The sequence below is a fragment of the Drosophila tropicalis genome, unplaced genomic scaffold (assembly GCF_018151085.1).
Source record: "Drosophila tropicalis isolate 14030-0801.00 unplaced genomic scaffold, ASM1815108v1 contig_805, whole genome shotgun sequence".
Lineage (NCBI taxonomy): Eukaryota > Metazoa > Arthropoda > Insecta > Diptera > Drosophilidae > Drosophila > Drosophila tropicalis.
In genome coordinates, this window is record NW_027173295.1 from 3,401,219 (window position 1) to 3,414,002 (window position 12,784).

The 12,784-nt window shown below is 30.6% G+C and overlaps 2 protein-coding genes across 4 annotated transcripts in view; both read right to left on the minus strand.

The window, feature by feature from the left end:
* On the minus strand, positions 1-6,107 carry LOC137580075 (ell-associated factor Eaf-like). Its single transcript, XM_068293992.1, has one exon. The coding sequence runs from the start codon at positions 5,968-5,970 to the stop codon at positions 5,335-5,337; it is 636 nt and encodes a 211-aa protein (XP_068150093.1). The 5' UTR covers positions 5,971-6,107; the 3' UTR covers positions 1-5,334.
* Positions 6,057-12,784, minus strand: part of dysc (dyschronic) — a 26,384-nt gene continuing 19,656 nt past the window's right edge. The window contains exons 13-17 of one of the 3 annotated variants that reach the window (XM_068293990.1): positions 11,603-11,683; positions 7,649-7,735; positions 6,427-6,624; positions 6,260-6,352; positions 6,057-6,195 (exon numbers count right to left, since the gene is read on the minus strand). In XM_068293990.1, coding sequence (XP_068150091.1) covers positions 6,067-6,195; positions 6,260-6,352; positions 6,427-6,624; positions 7,649-7,735; positions 11,603-11,683 — 588 coding nt within the window. In that variant the 3' untranslated portion in view covers positions 6,057-6,066. The remainder of the gene's footprint in view (positions 6,196-6,259; positions 6,353-6,426; positions 6,625-7,648; positions 7,736-11,602; positions 11,684-12,784) is intronic. The other 2 variants (XM_068293991.1, XM_068293986.1) reach the window with 2 other exon arrangements.

Here is a 12,784-nt window from a genome sequence, read left to right on the forward strand (position 1 = left end):
TTCTCGTAAATTCTGATATATTTACTAACAATGACTAACAGCATGCGCTTTTCTTAGCTTTTTCCTTGATTTTTTTTTTTTTTTAGTTTTAGTTTTTTGCTTTTGCTTTCCTGGTAATTTTTAGCTAAAAATGTACATAACTAATATACAGTTAAGCGTTTATTTTAAAGGGTTTGTTTTTTTGGTTTTTTATTACATAATAGTCAACAAAATTAACATTTTCTTAATGTTCATTTAATTAGTTTTAATTAGTTTATATTTTGTTTTTGTTTCTTTTACAACACAGACATATGTATAGAAAATTTTAGCAGAGAGAAAGAGAAGGACTTTAGAGTGCGAGTGAGAAAGAGAGACAGCGAGTTATGGATTTTGCCGAATGTTTTTTTTATATGTAGAACAGAAGAGCACAAAAAGCGCCATGCATTAATATTGTTTTTAGTTTTTTTTAGTTTTTTTCTTTCTCATACACATACAGAGTATATATTTTATTCTGATCCGATTTTCTAGACAAAAAAAAAAAAACCATTTATTTTCCAGGCAAGCAATTTTTTTTTTTTAATTTAATAAATTTTCTTTTAGTTTATGTGTTCTGCTTTCTTGTTGCCATTTCATTTGATTTTAACGCTTATCACACACAACAAACAAAATCAACAATGACCAAGTGAATGATTGAGACAGACAGAGATAGTTAGATCGCATAAGTAAAAGAGGGAGGGGAGAGAGAGAGAGAGAGAGAGATAGCGAAAACAATTAATTTCCATTTTTGTAGTTTTCTTAATTTCTTTTTTTTTTTGTTTTGTTTTGTTTTTCCTTTTGTTGCTAATATATTTTACAATACACAAATATGAAAGTTCCATTTTGGTTTTAGATTTATTTTTTTTTTTTTGTTTCTTTTCTTTTTTTTTTTTGCACAATTATGGTTGTTTGTGTTCTTAAGTCGTGCTTTAAGTTTAGTTTAGTTTTTTTTTTTTTAGCTTAGTTGAGTTTGGTTTTTTCTCTTGGTTTTTTTCCTTCTTTTAGTTTAGTTTTTGCTCCTGATCGCGCCCTGTCGGCTTATTTTCAACATCGTTTTAACATTTCCCTAGCTTTTCATCTTTTATTTGTTTCGCGTGTTTTTTTTAGTTTTTGTATTGTTAGTATTATTATTATTTTTACTTAATGCCAATCAACCTCAAATTTTAAGCGTTCGTTTTCTCTTCTACAGCATAGATTCTTGTTTGTTTTTTGTTCTTTTTGTTTTTGTTTTGTTTGCGTAAATGTTTAGTTTATTTTGCAGTTAGAGTTAATGGTAGAGAGAGATAGAGAGAGAGAGAGAGTAGCATAGCTTTTTATTTGTTTTGTCATAATTCGTTTACCATTTTAATTTTTCTTTTTTTTTTTTTGTTTTGCTTTGGTTTTTGGTGGGGGTGGAGGTGGAAAACGGTTGGGAATAAGGGGGAGTGATGGTGGTGGAGTTTCTTTTGTAGTTTGGAGATAAGGGAAAAATTGAACAACTTTCGATTTTTTTGTTTTGTAAATTCAGTGAAGGGGGAAATACATATAATTTTGCAGTTAATTTTTTTCTTTTTCTTTTTTAACTTTTTAACAAACATTGAAAAAGTGCAGTGTGCAGTTTAAATTGTACTAATTAACACATTGTCGGGTATTCATTAAAGAAAGTTGAACAAATAATTTGTTGTAAATGAATTAAAATTTCATAATACAAATGTGTGTATGTATATTTCCAAACCTAAATCGACCAAATCGTTGTCTCATTTATTCAAAACAAATGTGCAAAATGTGTGAAATTAGCAATTAGTTTGTTTAGAGTTTAAACGAATAAAACTGATTAAAACATAAAGTTGAAATAACTTTTGAGTTTTTCTTAGGCAACCATAATGTATTATCAAAAGAATGAGATTTAATCTTATTCTAAGCGACTGAACATCGCTTCGTTTAAAACAATTTTCTGAGTGGCTTCTAAGAACAATTAAACAACAATTAGTATTAATTTTAAACTCAAAACATTGAGAAATGTTGCATAGATTAGAAATTAAAACCAAGTCAAGAGTATGCCAGAACGAATAAAAACAAATTTCGGGTGTTCCTATTCAAGTGGCTGGCAGTGTATCTTTGTGACCTATTTTATATCAATCTTTCAATCGAGTAGGTCGAGCCTCATTGTTGGAAGCGAACAAAACGTATTTTAAATGAAGATATATAATATAATCCAAATTGGATATTACACATTGTGGAAAAAAGACTGTGGATAAAAAGTATGCCATAAGCAAAAAACTTTGCCCCTCAAAGTATGCAATAGGCCATTAAAACATTTATTGCTGTCAACAAATTTACAAATTGTCCTACGCCTGAAAACTTAAAACAATGTTTGTTTCGGCGATTGTATGTATTTTATGGACAGGACATTTCTAAATCTTATTGCATACTTTAAGGGAGCAAAGACTACTCCCTACTTCGTATCTCTAGAATTGCTACTAGCTATAAGCAGTCGACTATATTCTTTTATCAATTAAGGATTCTTGCTACCAATTTTGTTCATATAGACTTTGTTTTTAAACACATTGTATTGCATACTTTCGAGGGTTCTTCCGGATACATAATGAAGAAAAGGCATACATAGATAATTAGATACACACATGTGGAAAGTAAAGAACATTTCAAAAGTATAGAATAGTTATAGAATGTTACATTTTGAATAGAAAACATTGTGAAATTTTGTTAGAGTTTTCTATTTTCATTGGTTAACGTTGATTCAATGAATACCCTTAATAAATTGCATTTCTTTTTTAAGCTTTCAACTTTGGTGTGGATTAATTGTTGTGTAGTAATAGATGATGTTAGTTAGTCAAGGGGCGTATGTGTATTGGTGTGCGTGTGTGTGTGAGTTTGCCTCAGCTGCTGAGACGCATGTGAGATGAAGTGCTTCTTTGTTTAAAACGACACTTGTGGCTTGTTTTTTTTTTTTTTTGTTGTCGGGGTGGCAGGGGTTAAGGAGTGGGATTTAATTTTATTTTGTTTAATTTCTTTTCATTGTATTCTTAGTATTTTGTTTTTATCAACTTGATCTTGATTTGTTGTTTAATGTATGTATTATTGTTTTAGTTTTTCTCGATAATAATTAAATATGCTTTGTAGTTGTCTTGTTTTTGTTGTTGTTGTTGTTGTTTATAACTTTTTACATGTGATACATTTTAGATTATTTTTACAAATTAATTTTTGCTTTAATTTTTTTCTTTTTTTTTTTGTGTTTTGCTTAGGTGGGCTTCATATTTGTTTCATTGTTGTTTGTTTGTTTGTTTGTTTGTTGCTGTTATAAATAATAAAGCATTATGCGTGTCTGTGTGTGTGTGTACATGTGTCTAGTGCATGTGTATGTATATTGCAATTGTGTGTGGGTGTGTGTGTGTGTGTATTTGTTTAAGCTTTCGTTTCTTTCATTAGCTTTGCACTTGTTTCATTTTTACAGTGTATTTTAGTTAGTTACTTCGTTTTTGTTGTTGTTGTTGTTTGTTTTGGTTATAATTGGTTTTCCTTTCATTCTCTTGCTATACTTCTTACTTCGCTTTACTTAATGTGTTCTTCTTTTTCTCTGCATTGTCGTCTAATTATTTATAAATTTATATATTTTTTTTTGTTTTTGTTGCTTACTGTGTTTAGAAAGGATATTTTATAATTTTATTTGTTTTGTTTGTTGTTTTTTTTTCATTTTTTTTTTTTATTGTTTAAGCTCTGGTTTCTTATTAAGTTTCCTTTCTTTCTTTTTTTTGGGGGGTGTGTATTTGCCATATTGTTGTAGTTGTTGTTGTTTTTGTGGAAAAGAAAACGGAATGTTAGTTTTTTTTCTATTTTGTTCTATTCTCTTACAATAAAAAACTCGTGAAACTAAATTTTTACACTTTCCCATATTCAACATAATAATTCTTATTGCTTGTTGTTTAACACTACGAATCATAATCATAATCGTTTATAATCAGAATCAGAATCATATATAATAATACAATACAATTAGCAATACAATATGATATACAGTTTTTCCACACACATTTCCATTGTTGCCAAAGTGTTGTTGTTGTTTCTCATTTGATAGATATACTTATTTGAGGGGATTTTGGTTTTGTATAGATCCTTACAGAAGTCCTAAATTGGTATCGTTTTCTATGTGTGTTTGTGGTTAAGGTTGTGGGTATAAGACAAGGACCTCATTGGGGAGAGTTTAATAAAGTTGGTATTATACATATCTACATATTGCATCAGTTAAAGCCGTTAAGTGAGATGTCTGCGCTTTGCTTCTGGTAAGTCTTTTTTTGTTAATGTTCTTTTTTGGAGTAGACTTTTGATATATATACTTGTATTTTTTTTTTGGCAGTGTCTTAATTTTTTCCTTTTTGTTCTTCTTTCTGGATTAAGAATCACATAAAATTGATCAAATTGAACATTTCTCATCTGATATGCAAGGGTCGTTCAATAAGTTTCCTATGGGAATCGAAATCTATCTACTGAAATGAATGAATCAATCATTAAATCAATTTGCACTGAGTGTTAGAACCAGCCATGGAAGGATCCAATTTTGATATATTAAGCGGATTCTAACAATGTCAAACACTTTGCTTTCTTTTTAAACTTCATTCTAATTAAGAGCTCTAATCGCTCAGTGCATAACATTTGAGATTCTAATGAACAAAGATATTCTGAAGGACCCTCGTCAAAGAAATAAAATTGAATCGAAGCAATGATCAAAAAGGATTTTCCAACTGAAATTTTGTTTTCTTTTTTTTTGTACTTTTTTGATATATCTTTCTATTTTTAATGGGGTTTTTCTTTTCCAGAGCATCTCTTGCGACTTACGGATTTGGATTTTCACTTAACTGGAAAGTGAAAGAGAGATGGATGGGGGTGGTATCTAAGTATGTGGTCCAAAGAGGATCGGGAAATGGGGTTGGTAGGAGCCTAGGGGAAAGCTTAGACAACAACGTTTAATATAAATTTGATTTTGGGTTTTCATTTTTGGTTTCCTCATTTTTTGAATAGCATTTTTCAAGCGTGTTTTTTCGGTTTAGCGTTCGTCTTTCATCTTACATTTCGTTCAGTGTAAAAAGGCGTGCATGAGACAGAGGATGAAAGAGAGACTGATAGAGAGAGAGAGAGAGAGTAGGGGTTGTGTAGGGGGTTCTGGGGGGTGTTGGTTAGGCACAAAGTTTAGCACAATTAAACTGTTTACTGATTCAAATTATTTAAACTGAATACTTTGATTTTCTTCTTGTCCAATTCACATACATATTTATGAATGATTTTGAATATCCGGTTATTGGGTTTTGAATTCATCTGCATTTTTCTTTACTGGTAAACGGAATTATTATGAGATTTGTAGCGTTGTTGCTGCTGCTGCTGTTGCGAGGATGTTGCTGAAGTCTGCTGCTGCTGATGTTGCTGATGATGATGATGATGTGAATGATGATGTGGATGATGATTTGTGTTGTCGTGATGATGATGATCTCGATGATGTTGCTGGTGTCCATGGTGTTGGCTGTGTTCGTGTCCGTGTTGGTGTTCACGTTCCCGTTGCTCTCGTTGTTCGCGCAATTGTTGCTGTCGTTCGCGATGATGTTGCTCCCGTGTGGGAGTTGCATGTTGCGATGAGTGATCTCGTTCACGTGTTGGTGTTGCCTCTCTTGAGGCTTTTGTTGGTGTGCTTGTGTTTTGTTGTTGTTGCGTTGTTGTTGTTGTTGGTGGTGGTAGTGTTTTTGTTGGTGTTGTTTGTGTATTAACCGTATTGGTACTGGGATGAGAAATAGAATTCGAATTGGAATGATAATGTGATTGCTGCTGCTGTTGATGTTGTTGTTGTTGATGATGATTGTTGAGCGCAGTGTTTGTTGTTGTTGTTGGGCTGCCATAGTTGGTATTATCGCTTTTATGATGAGGCAGTGGCGGTGGATTTTTGGCTTTTGTCAGCGGTATTGGTGTTGGCATTGGTTTTGGCGTCTCTGTTAAATCGATGCCCCATTCATAAAGGAACTCAAGCTTTTGTCGTTCCAATGGGTCACTAGCCGGCAGGGCAAGCAAATGTTAGGCTTCTAAAAATATTAACGCTGTTGGTTTCGGTTCCAAATTTGATTTTTTTGCTTCGACAACTAAGAAGGTTATTTCAGCCTTTTCACGATTAGCAAAGCATTCGGCTATTAATCGAGCAACCTCCTGCAAAGAAAGATACACATACACATTCATCATTTAATCATAATTATCTTGTTAATAAACCTACCTGATGATGTAGACCTTCCACCTTAGTGCCGTCTACCTCCAGTATCAGTTGACCGACTTCTAGTCCGCCCGCTTCAAATGCTGCACCATTTTCCTATGACAACAAATGCAATGAATGATGAATCGAGTGAGGCAGTGTCATCAATATTGATGACAAACTTTACTTACATGGATGTTTATTATTCTAGGGAGCGGGTGTTTTGTATTAGCACCACCTTCGATAGCAATACCTAAAATTGGTTTCGTTTTCTTAACTGTAATGTGTAAGTTGCCTCTATGATCAGGTACGACGTTTGGATTGTGTTCATGTGTTGTTTGTTCAGTCGTTGAACCACCATTTTGCTCAGCTGACAGACGCTGCATGGACTAATGTGGCAGAAATACAAAAAAGCAAAAAACAGTTTGGAAAAAGACAAGAAAGAAAATACCAAGAAATTGGAAATTGATTAAAGCTACACAATAGTAAAAATTACAAAAAAAAAAAAAAAAAAAACAATTATAATAATAATCAAACAAATTTATCAATATCAATTTGTATCGTTCACTACTTAGTAGCACGCTGTGTGATTAGAACAAATGTAAAACTAAATTGGAAACCTACTTTTTAGCTAAATTTGTTTGAATTTGTGTAACATTTTGTTTTCGTTTTTTTTTTTTTATTTTAGCAACAGATATTAATTAGATTTAGGTGTTGGAGTAAAGGCAAGCAACTTTAGGAATTGATGCAATAAATAGTTTTTTTTTTTTTTTGTATTTATTTATATATTTTGGTATATATTTCAGGTAAGTGTATCTGTGTGTGTGTGTGTCTAGAGGTCAAACCAAATGTACATAATTTGTATTTGTATATTTGTTGTAAAAGCTAAGAGTAATTCCAATTGAATATAAATACTTTTTACTAAGGAAAACATTTCAGAGGCATATAAAAAGAGAGATTTGATTTTTCATTGGGCAGAGTTTCTGTGAGTGAAGGAAAAATATGGAGCATGAAAATTTGTATGTGCTTTGGAGTTGGATCATAAATCAAATTATATGATATAGAACAAATGTATTGTAGAGAGATTTCTCTCAGTGTGTGTGTGTGTGTGTGTTATCATAGTGTTTTCAATTCAAGATACTGACAGAAATTGTTATTAATATTAAGATTTTCAATAGATAGATTTTCCATATCAAACCGCAAACATTTTGAGTTGATTTGAGTTTTTGTTTTTTGTTTTGTTTTTTTTTTTTTTGTTGGCATTCAGTGCTGTGGTATTTAATTTAAATATTTTATAATTATTTAATTATCATTTTTTTGGTTTGTTGATATTTTTTTTTTAAATAATTCTTTTGTTTGTTTTGTTGTCTGTTTTATTTTGCTGTTGCTTTCACTAAAAAGTGTAGCACTCACCTGATGCCTTCGTACAGCTTTATCGCCCAACAATGTGCCGCCTTCTTCCTTCATATCGAAACTTCTTGAGAGTTTTGTAGCCAACTCCTAATCAATTAGGTATTTTTTTTTTGTTTTTTGCATTTTTGTTTGGTTTTGTATCGATATTTGTTTTGGTATTTATAAATGGCCATTTTGAATTTTGTGATAGGCATAGTCAAATTTTTGTTGTAATTTGATTTTGTTATCGAACAACAAAAAAAAATTGGTTTCAGTGTAAAATGAAAATAGTAGAAATATATATATTTGCATAAGAATTTATTGCACATAGTTGAAAGTACGAGTTATTTTCTGTTATTATTATTATTATTATTTTTTGTAGTAAGTTGAAATAGTTTTGTGTTACGTTTCAATAAATGTTTGTAGTTATATATAAATATATATATATGTAGAAAGAACTTGGTTTAATTTCTGATGACAAGAAATGTCAAAAATACATTTCATTTTGTTGTTGTTTCCCATTCATGTTCATTTACAAACAGATATATATATATATATGTATATACAGAGGTACAGATAGAGATTTTTAATTGAGTAAAGTAAAAAAATATATATATTTGAATAGATAGAGAAAGAGACAAGATATCTGTGAATAGTTTGGGCATGGATTATGGGGAGAGCGGGGGTTAAAAGCATTTTTGCTGCGTGCTGCTCGAGAAAAAGAATAGAAAATGGAGTTTTGGGAGGGGGTGGGGGTGGTAGGAGAAAGTGTATCAAATTGTATTTTTCATCCAGGACTACCTTTTTGGTAACAGAAACACTGATTTGTGTTTTAGGTTTTTGTTGCCTTCTTTCAATGCAAAAAAAGGTCTTTGCAGTTGATTGAATGGCTTAAGTCTCCCAGACAACTGAGGTAAAAGAGGAATTTGGCTTTTATCATTTTGACAAAGAAAATGGTATTCATTTCGAATGCAATTTTGCTAATTGGCATGCAAAAGTCAGTCACAAATTTGTAAATCAGACAATGTAAAGCATGGCCAATGCGTTTAAAGAAACTTTGCATTTTTAAGCACATTTGATTATGAAAGTTGATCAAATCATGATTTTATTTAAGCCGATCGATTTTTCAATTTTTTACAGAGATCGGAGAAGCACAGAAGAGTATTTTTTGAAATTTATAGCTTGAAGGAAAGAAAAGTTATCCTTTGCAATATTTTTAATTGCTTTCATTACGACGACAACACTTAAAACAATTCACAGATGATGTTGGCAACCCTAAATCCTAAATTTATTCAACACGGTGTGTTGTATGTGTAGATGTGTGTGTATGTGTGTGTGTTAGAGGGTTACATGAATGCATTTACATCTATGTTTACTCTGAATGAATACTCAATATACCAAATACTCAATATATCAGGGACCTCTGAGTTTTTGCGAATACATCAATTCGTTTGCTTAGATTTCTTCGTTTAATTTTGATGATTTAAATTGACAAATAAAATGAGTATAATTTAATGTGTTGTATTCGAATATCAATTCGAGTATATTATAGAAAAGAACGTAAAGTATTTCTTAAGTATATTCAGACATACATATGTATATCAGAGTAGGCTTTGGTAGCTCATGAGTGAGTGAGCCAAAATGAATAGCTCACTGAACTGAGCCACTGAGCTGGGTCCTTCAATATGGCTCATTTTGACTCAATAGTTCAGTTTTCAGTGGTATTTTTATCAGAATGTTTTAGTCTTCCACAAAAAGATGAAGTTTTTCGGAACCTTTTTGAATCTTTTATTTCCTAAGCCCATTAGTGGACCACAGTCCAACAATTTTGGAATATTTTGTTATGTTTTTACAGAAAAGTGAGTATTAAGTTTGTATTATTAACTTTTCATTATTTTTCGATTGACAGAAAATAACTTAAATTTGAAATTAAACACTTAGCCCTTAAGCCAGACAAGGACTTGTCCCATGAGTTCAAATCCTACTTCCATTGTCTGTTTAAATGAATACTTCGTCGTCTGATCTGATCTATTCATTCGGTTCTGTATTCATTTAATTGAAGGGGGTGTTAATTAAGTGAGTATTTAAGTCGATTCTGAATATTTCGAATGCCGATTTAAATGCATTCATCCAGCCTTCTGGTGTGTGTGTGTCTATGTGTGTGTGTTCTACATTAAGTCAAGTGCTAGTTATGGTATGCGAGTGCTGTGTGCTGTTAGAGTTGGCTCTTGTATGCATGGATGTATGTATGTATTTGTGTGGGTGTGTGCATTTAGAGGCGTGGCAGTTATATAAATATGTTGATCTACATATAATTGTTTATACGTACATACATATATATTTTGTTCTATAAAATTTCAAATACCATATAAGAAAACATTTTTGCAAAAACTTTAGCAACTAAGACATTTAGATTTGGTATAATTGTTTTCTAGTCTAAACCAAATACTAACTATTTGAAAATGTTCAGTTATTAAGCGCTGGCCAAAAAAAAAAAAAAAAAAAAAAACAAAACCAAATGGAAATTTATTTTACAATTCTAAAATCTACAACTAGAAATATTTATATATATATATTTAGGGATATACATATATATATATGTTTGTGTTTGTGTGTGTGTGTGTGTGCTGGTGGGTGTTGTATGTGGGTGTGTGTGTGTATATAGGGCAGCAGCAATTGAAAAAAGTTTTCTTTTTTTTTTGGGGTTGAGGAATTTCACACTAATTACAGGTCAAACAGAAATAAAAGAAAACAAAAAAATAAAACAAATACCAAAAATAAATACTACCAAATGTAATGTAAAATGTGGGAAGTAAGTAATGAGTTATTTTTTTTCGTTTGGTTTTTTGTTTTTGTATTTTATATGTATAATAATTAAATTTTTTTTTTTTTTGTGGTTTTTGGTTTGAAATCAGGGTGACTCATGCGTAAATGTGCAAATGTATTTTTCAAGCTTTTTTTTTTTATTTTATTTTTTTTTTTTTTTTTTTTTTTTTTGTCGCTTTTTCGGTTTTCGATTTTAAGTCTTGTTTCTAGTTTTGAACATTTCTTTTGGTTTTAATTTGCATTTGTTGATTTTAAAATTTGAGTGTGGTTGAGTTGAGTTTTCATTTTTAGAGATTTTTGTTTATTTTTTTTTTGTTTTTAATACTTACATTGACAATTACTTTACAAAAATAGACTAAAGAACTCTAAATTCGGGGTGCGCCACGATTTAAGTACAATAAAACGAACTAAGGAAAATGATTTACTAATTTTGAAGAACGAGAATTGGAATGTTGTGTGGTTGTGGTGGTGGTGGTGGTGGTGGTGGTTGGGTGGGTGGGGCAAGCAAAAATATGAGGAAAGAGAGTGGAAACTAAAACACAAATCCTACTACAAGTACAACACAACTAACAAAAAGACAAAACCAAAAAAAAAAAAAGAAATAAAAAACATAAAATGCTTTTTAGTTTGCTTTTTTAAGTTTTAGTTTTAACAAATTTGAGGCACTTGCATTGTGCTTGCTTTTGCTCTTAAGATTTTTTGTTTGTTTTTAAAATATTTTAATGCACATTCAAAACAGTTAAGTTTAATAAGATTTAGTTAGAGAGCAAGAGATATAGATAGACAAAGGGCTTAGGTGAGAGAGAGATAGAGAGAGTGAGTGAGAGTTAGAGCATTATAAAACGTTGTAAGTATGTTTTAATTATTGTTTGTTTTTTTTTTTTTTTTTGTTTTAGTTAGCAACAGTACTAAGAACATAGTAGTAGTATTAGTATTAGTTCGGGCTAGTTCGAGGCGAGATGCAAATTCAAAAAAAAACGTTCAAAAACGCAGACACGTGAAAACATTATCGTTATCCATGTAACACAATTTCTGTTTTGTGGTTGGTATTTCCTTTTCTTTTTTTTTTTTGTATATTTTTATTGCTTTTGGTATTATTTTTTTTTTGTTTTTTTTCGTAGTTTGTACGAAAAATACATTGGCACTTACAAGAGGTCGTCCCCAATACCATGATTTGACACGTTGTGTTAAACCACCCAAATGTGAACGTAGTCCATCTAAGTAGCCGCCCTGAAATGCACACAAATGAACAAACGAGAACAATTTTTTTGTGGGGAGGAGTTCGGGTTAAGGTTTTTTTTTGTTTTTTTTTTTTTGAGATAAAAACTACACAATTCTTGCTTGGATTGCTGTGACATGTTACGAAATGAACGAAAACGAAATGAAACAAAAACATAATCAAAACAGGAAAAAACCAAACAAAACAAATTAAAGCCAAAATGGTGCCAGTTGAAATGGAAATGAAAGTTAATCATTAATCAAAGATAAACAACAACAAAAAAAAAAAAAAAAGAAAATAGTGTGATTGAAAAAGTAGGAAAAACAGAGAGAGAATTGCAGAAAGAAGTTTTGGGTTCTTTTTCTTTTGTTGTGTGTTAAAGGGACTCAATTTATTTATTTATATTTGTGTATTTGTGTGTAGGTATATATATAGAGATTTGTATACTATATAGGATCTATAAATGTATATCTATATAGCTACAGGGGACCTAAATAAGTTTCCATAGAATGCTACAGTATTTTTGTTGTTGTTAATCAAAAAATTTTAAATTTAATTTGTCTCTAGTTATTACGATTTGTAATGGGCTTTTGTTTTAAGGCCTAGCTACATTTTATATGTATATATAGAGTTTTAAATATATTATACTAGATATGATCTCAAATATAATTATTAAACTAAGAATACATTTTCCTATGCTATTTAAGTATAGTAATGATTCTACAGATATATGTTTTTATATCTATATATATTATTTCAATTTCGCTTATACATAAATAGTTTTTTTTGCTACAATTTCTTTCTTTGAAAGAAATTACTGTTAGTGTCAGACTAACAATCTGGTGGAAATGGAAATTTTGTGTTTTTCTTTTGATGAAAATCTACAAATTAAGATGTCGACCGAGGCAGCAACAGGAAGAAGAAAATACATATATTATGAGAGAGAGAGAGACAGACAGATCGATTTGGCTTCTCTTGATATCTCATGCTTATCCATATAAATTATATATTCTAATACCTAAACATTTCCCGGATTTACTATTTAACTGCGGTTCATGTCGAAAAGATGAAAATAAAGTGAAGAATATTTCTTCTTTTAATGTCAAAAAATT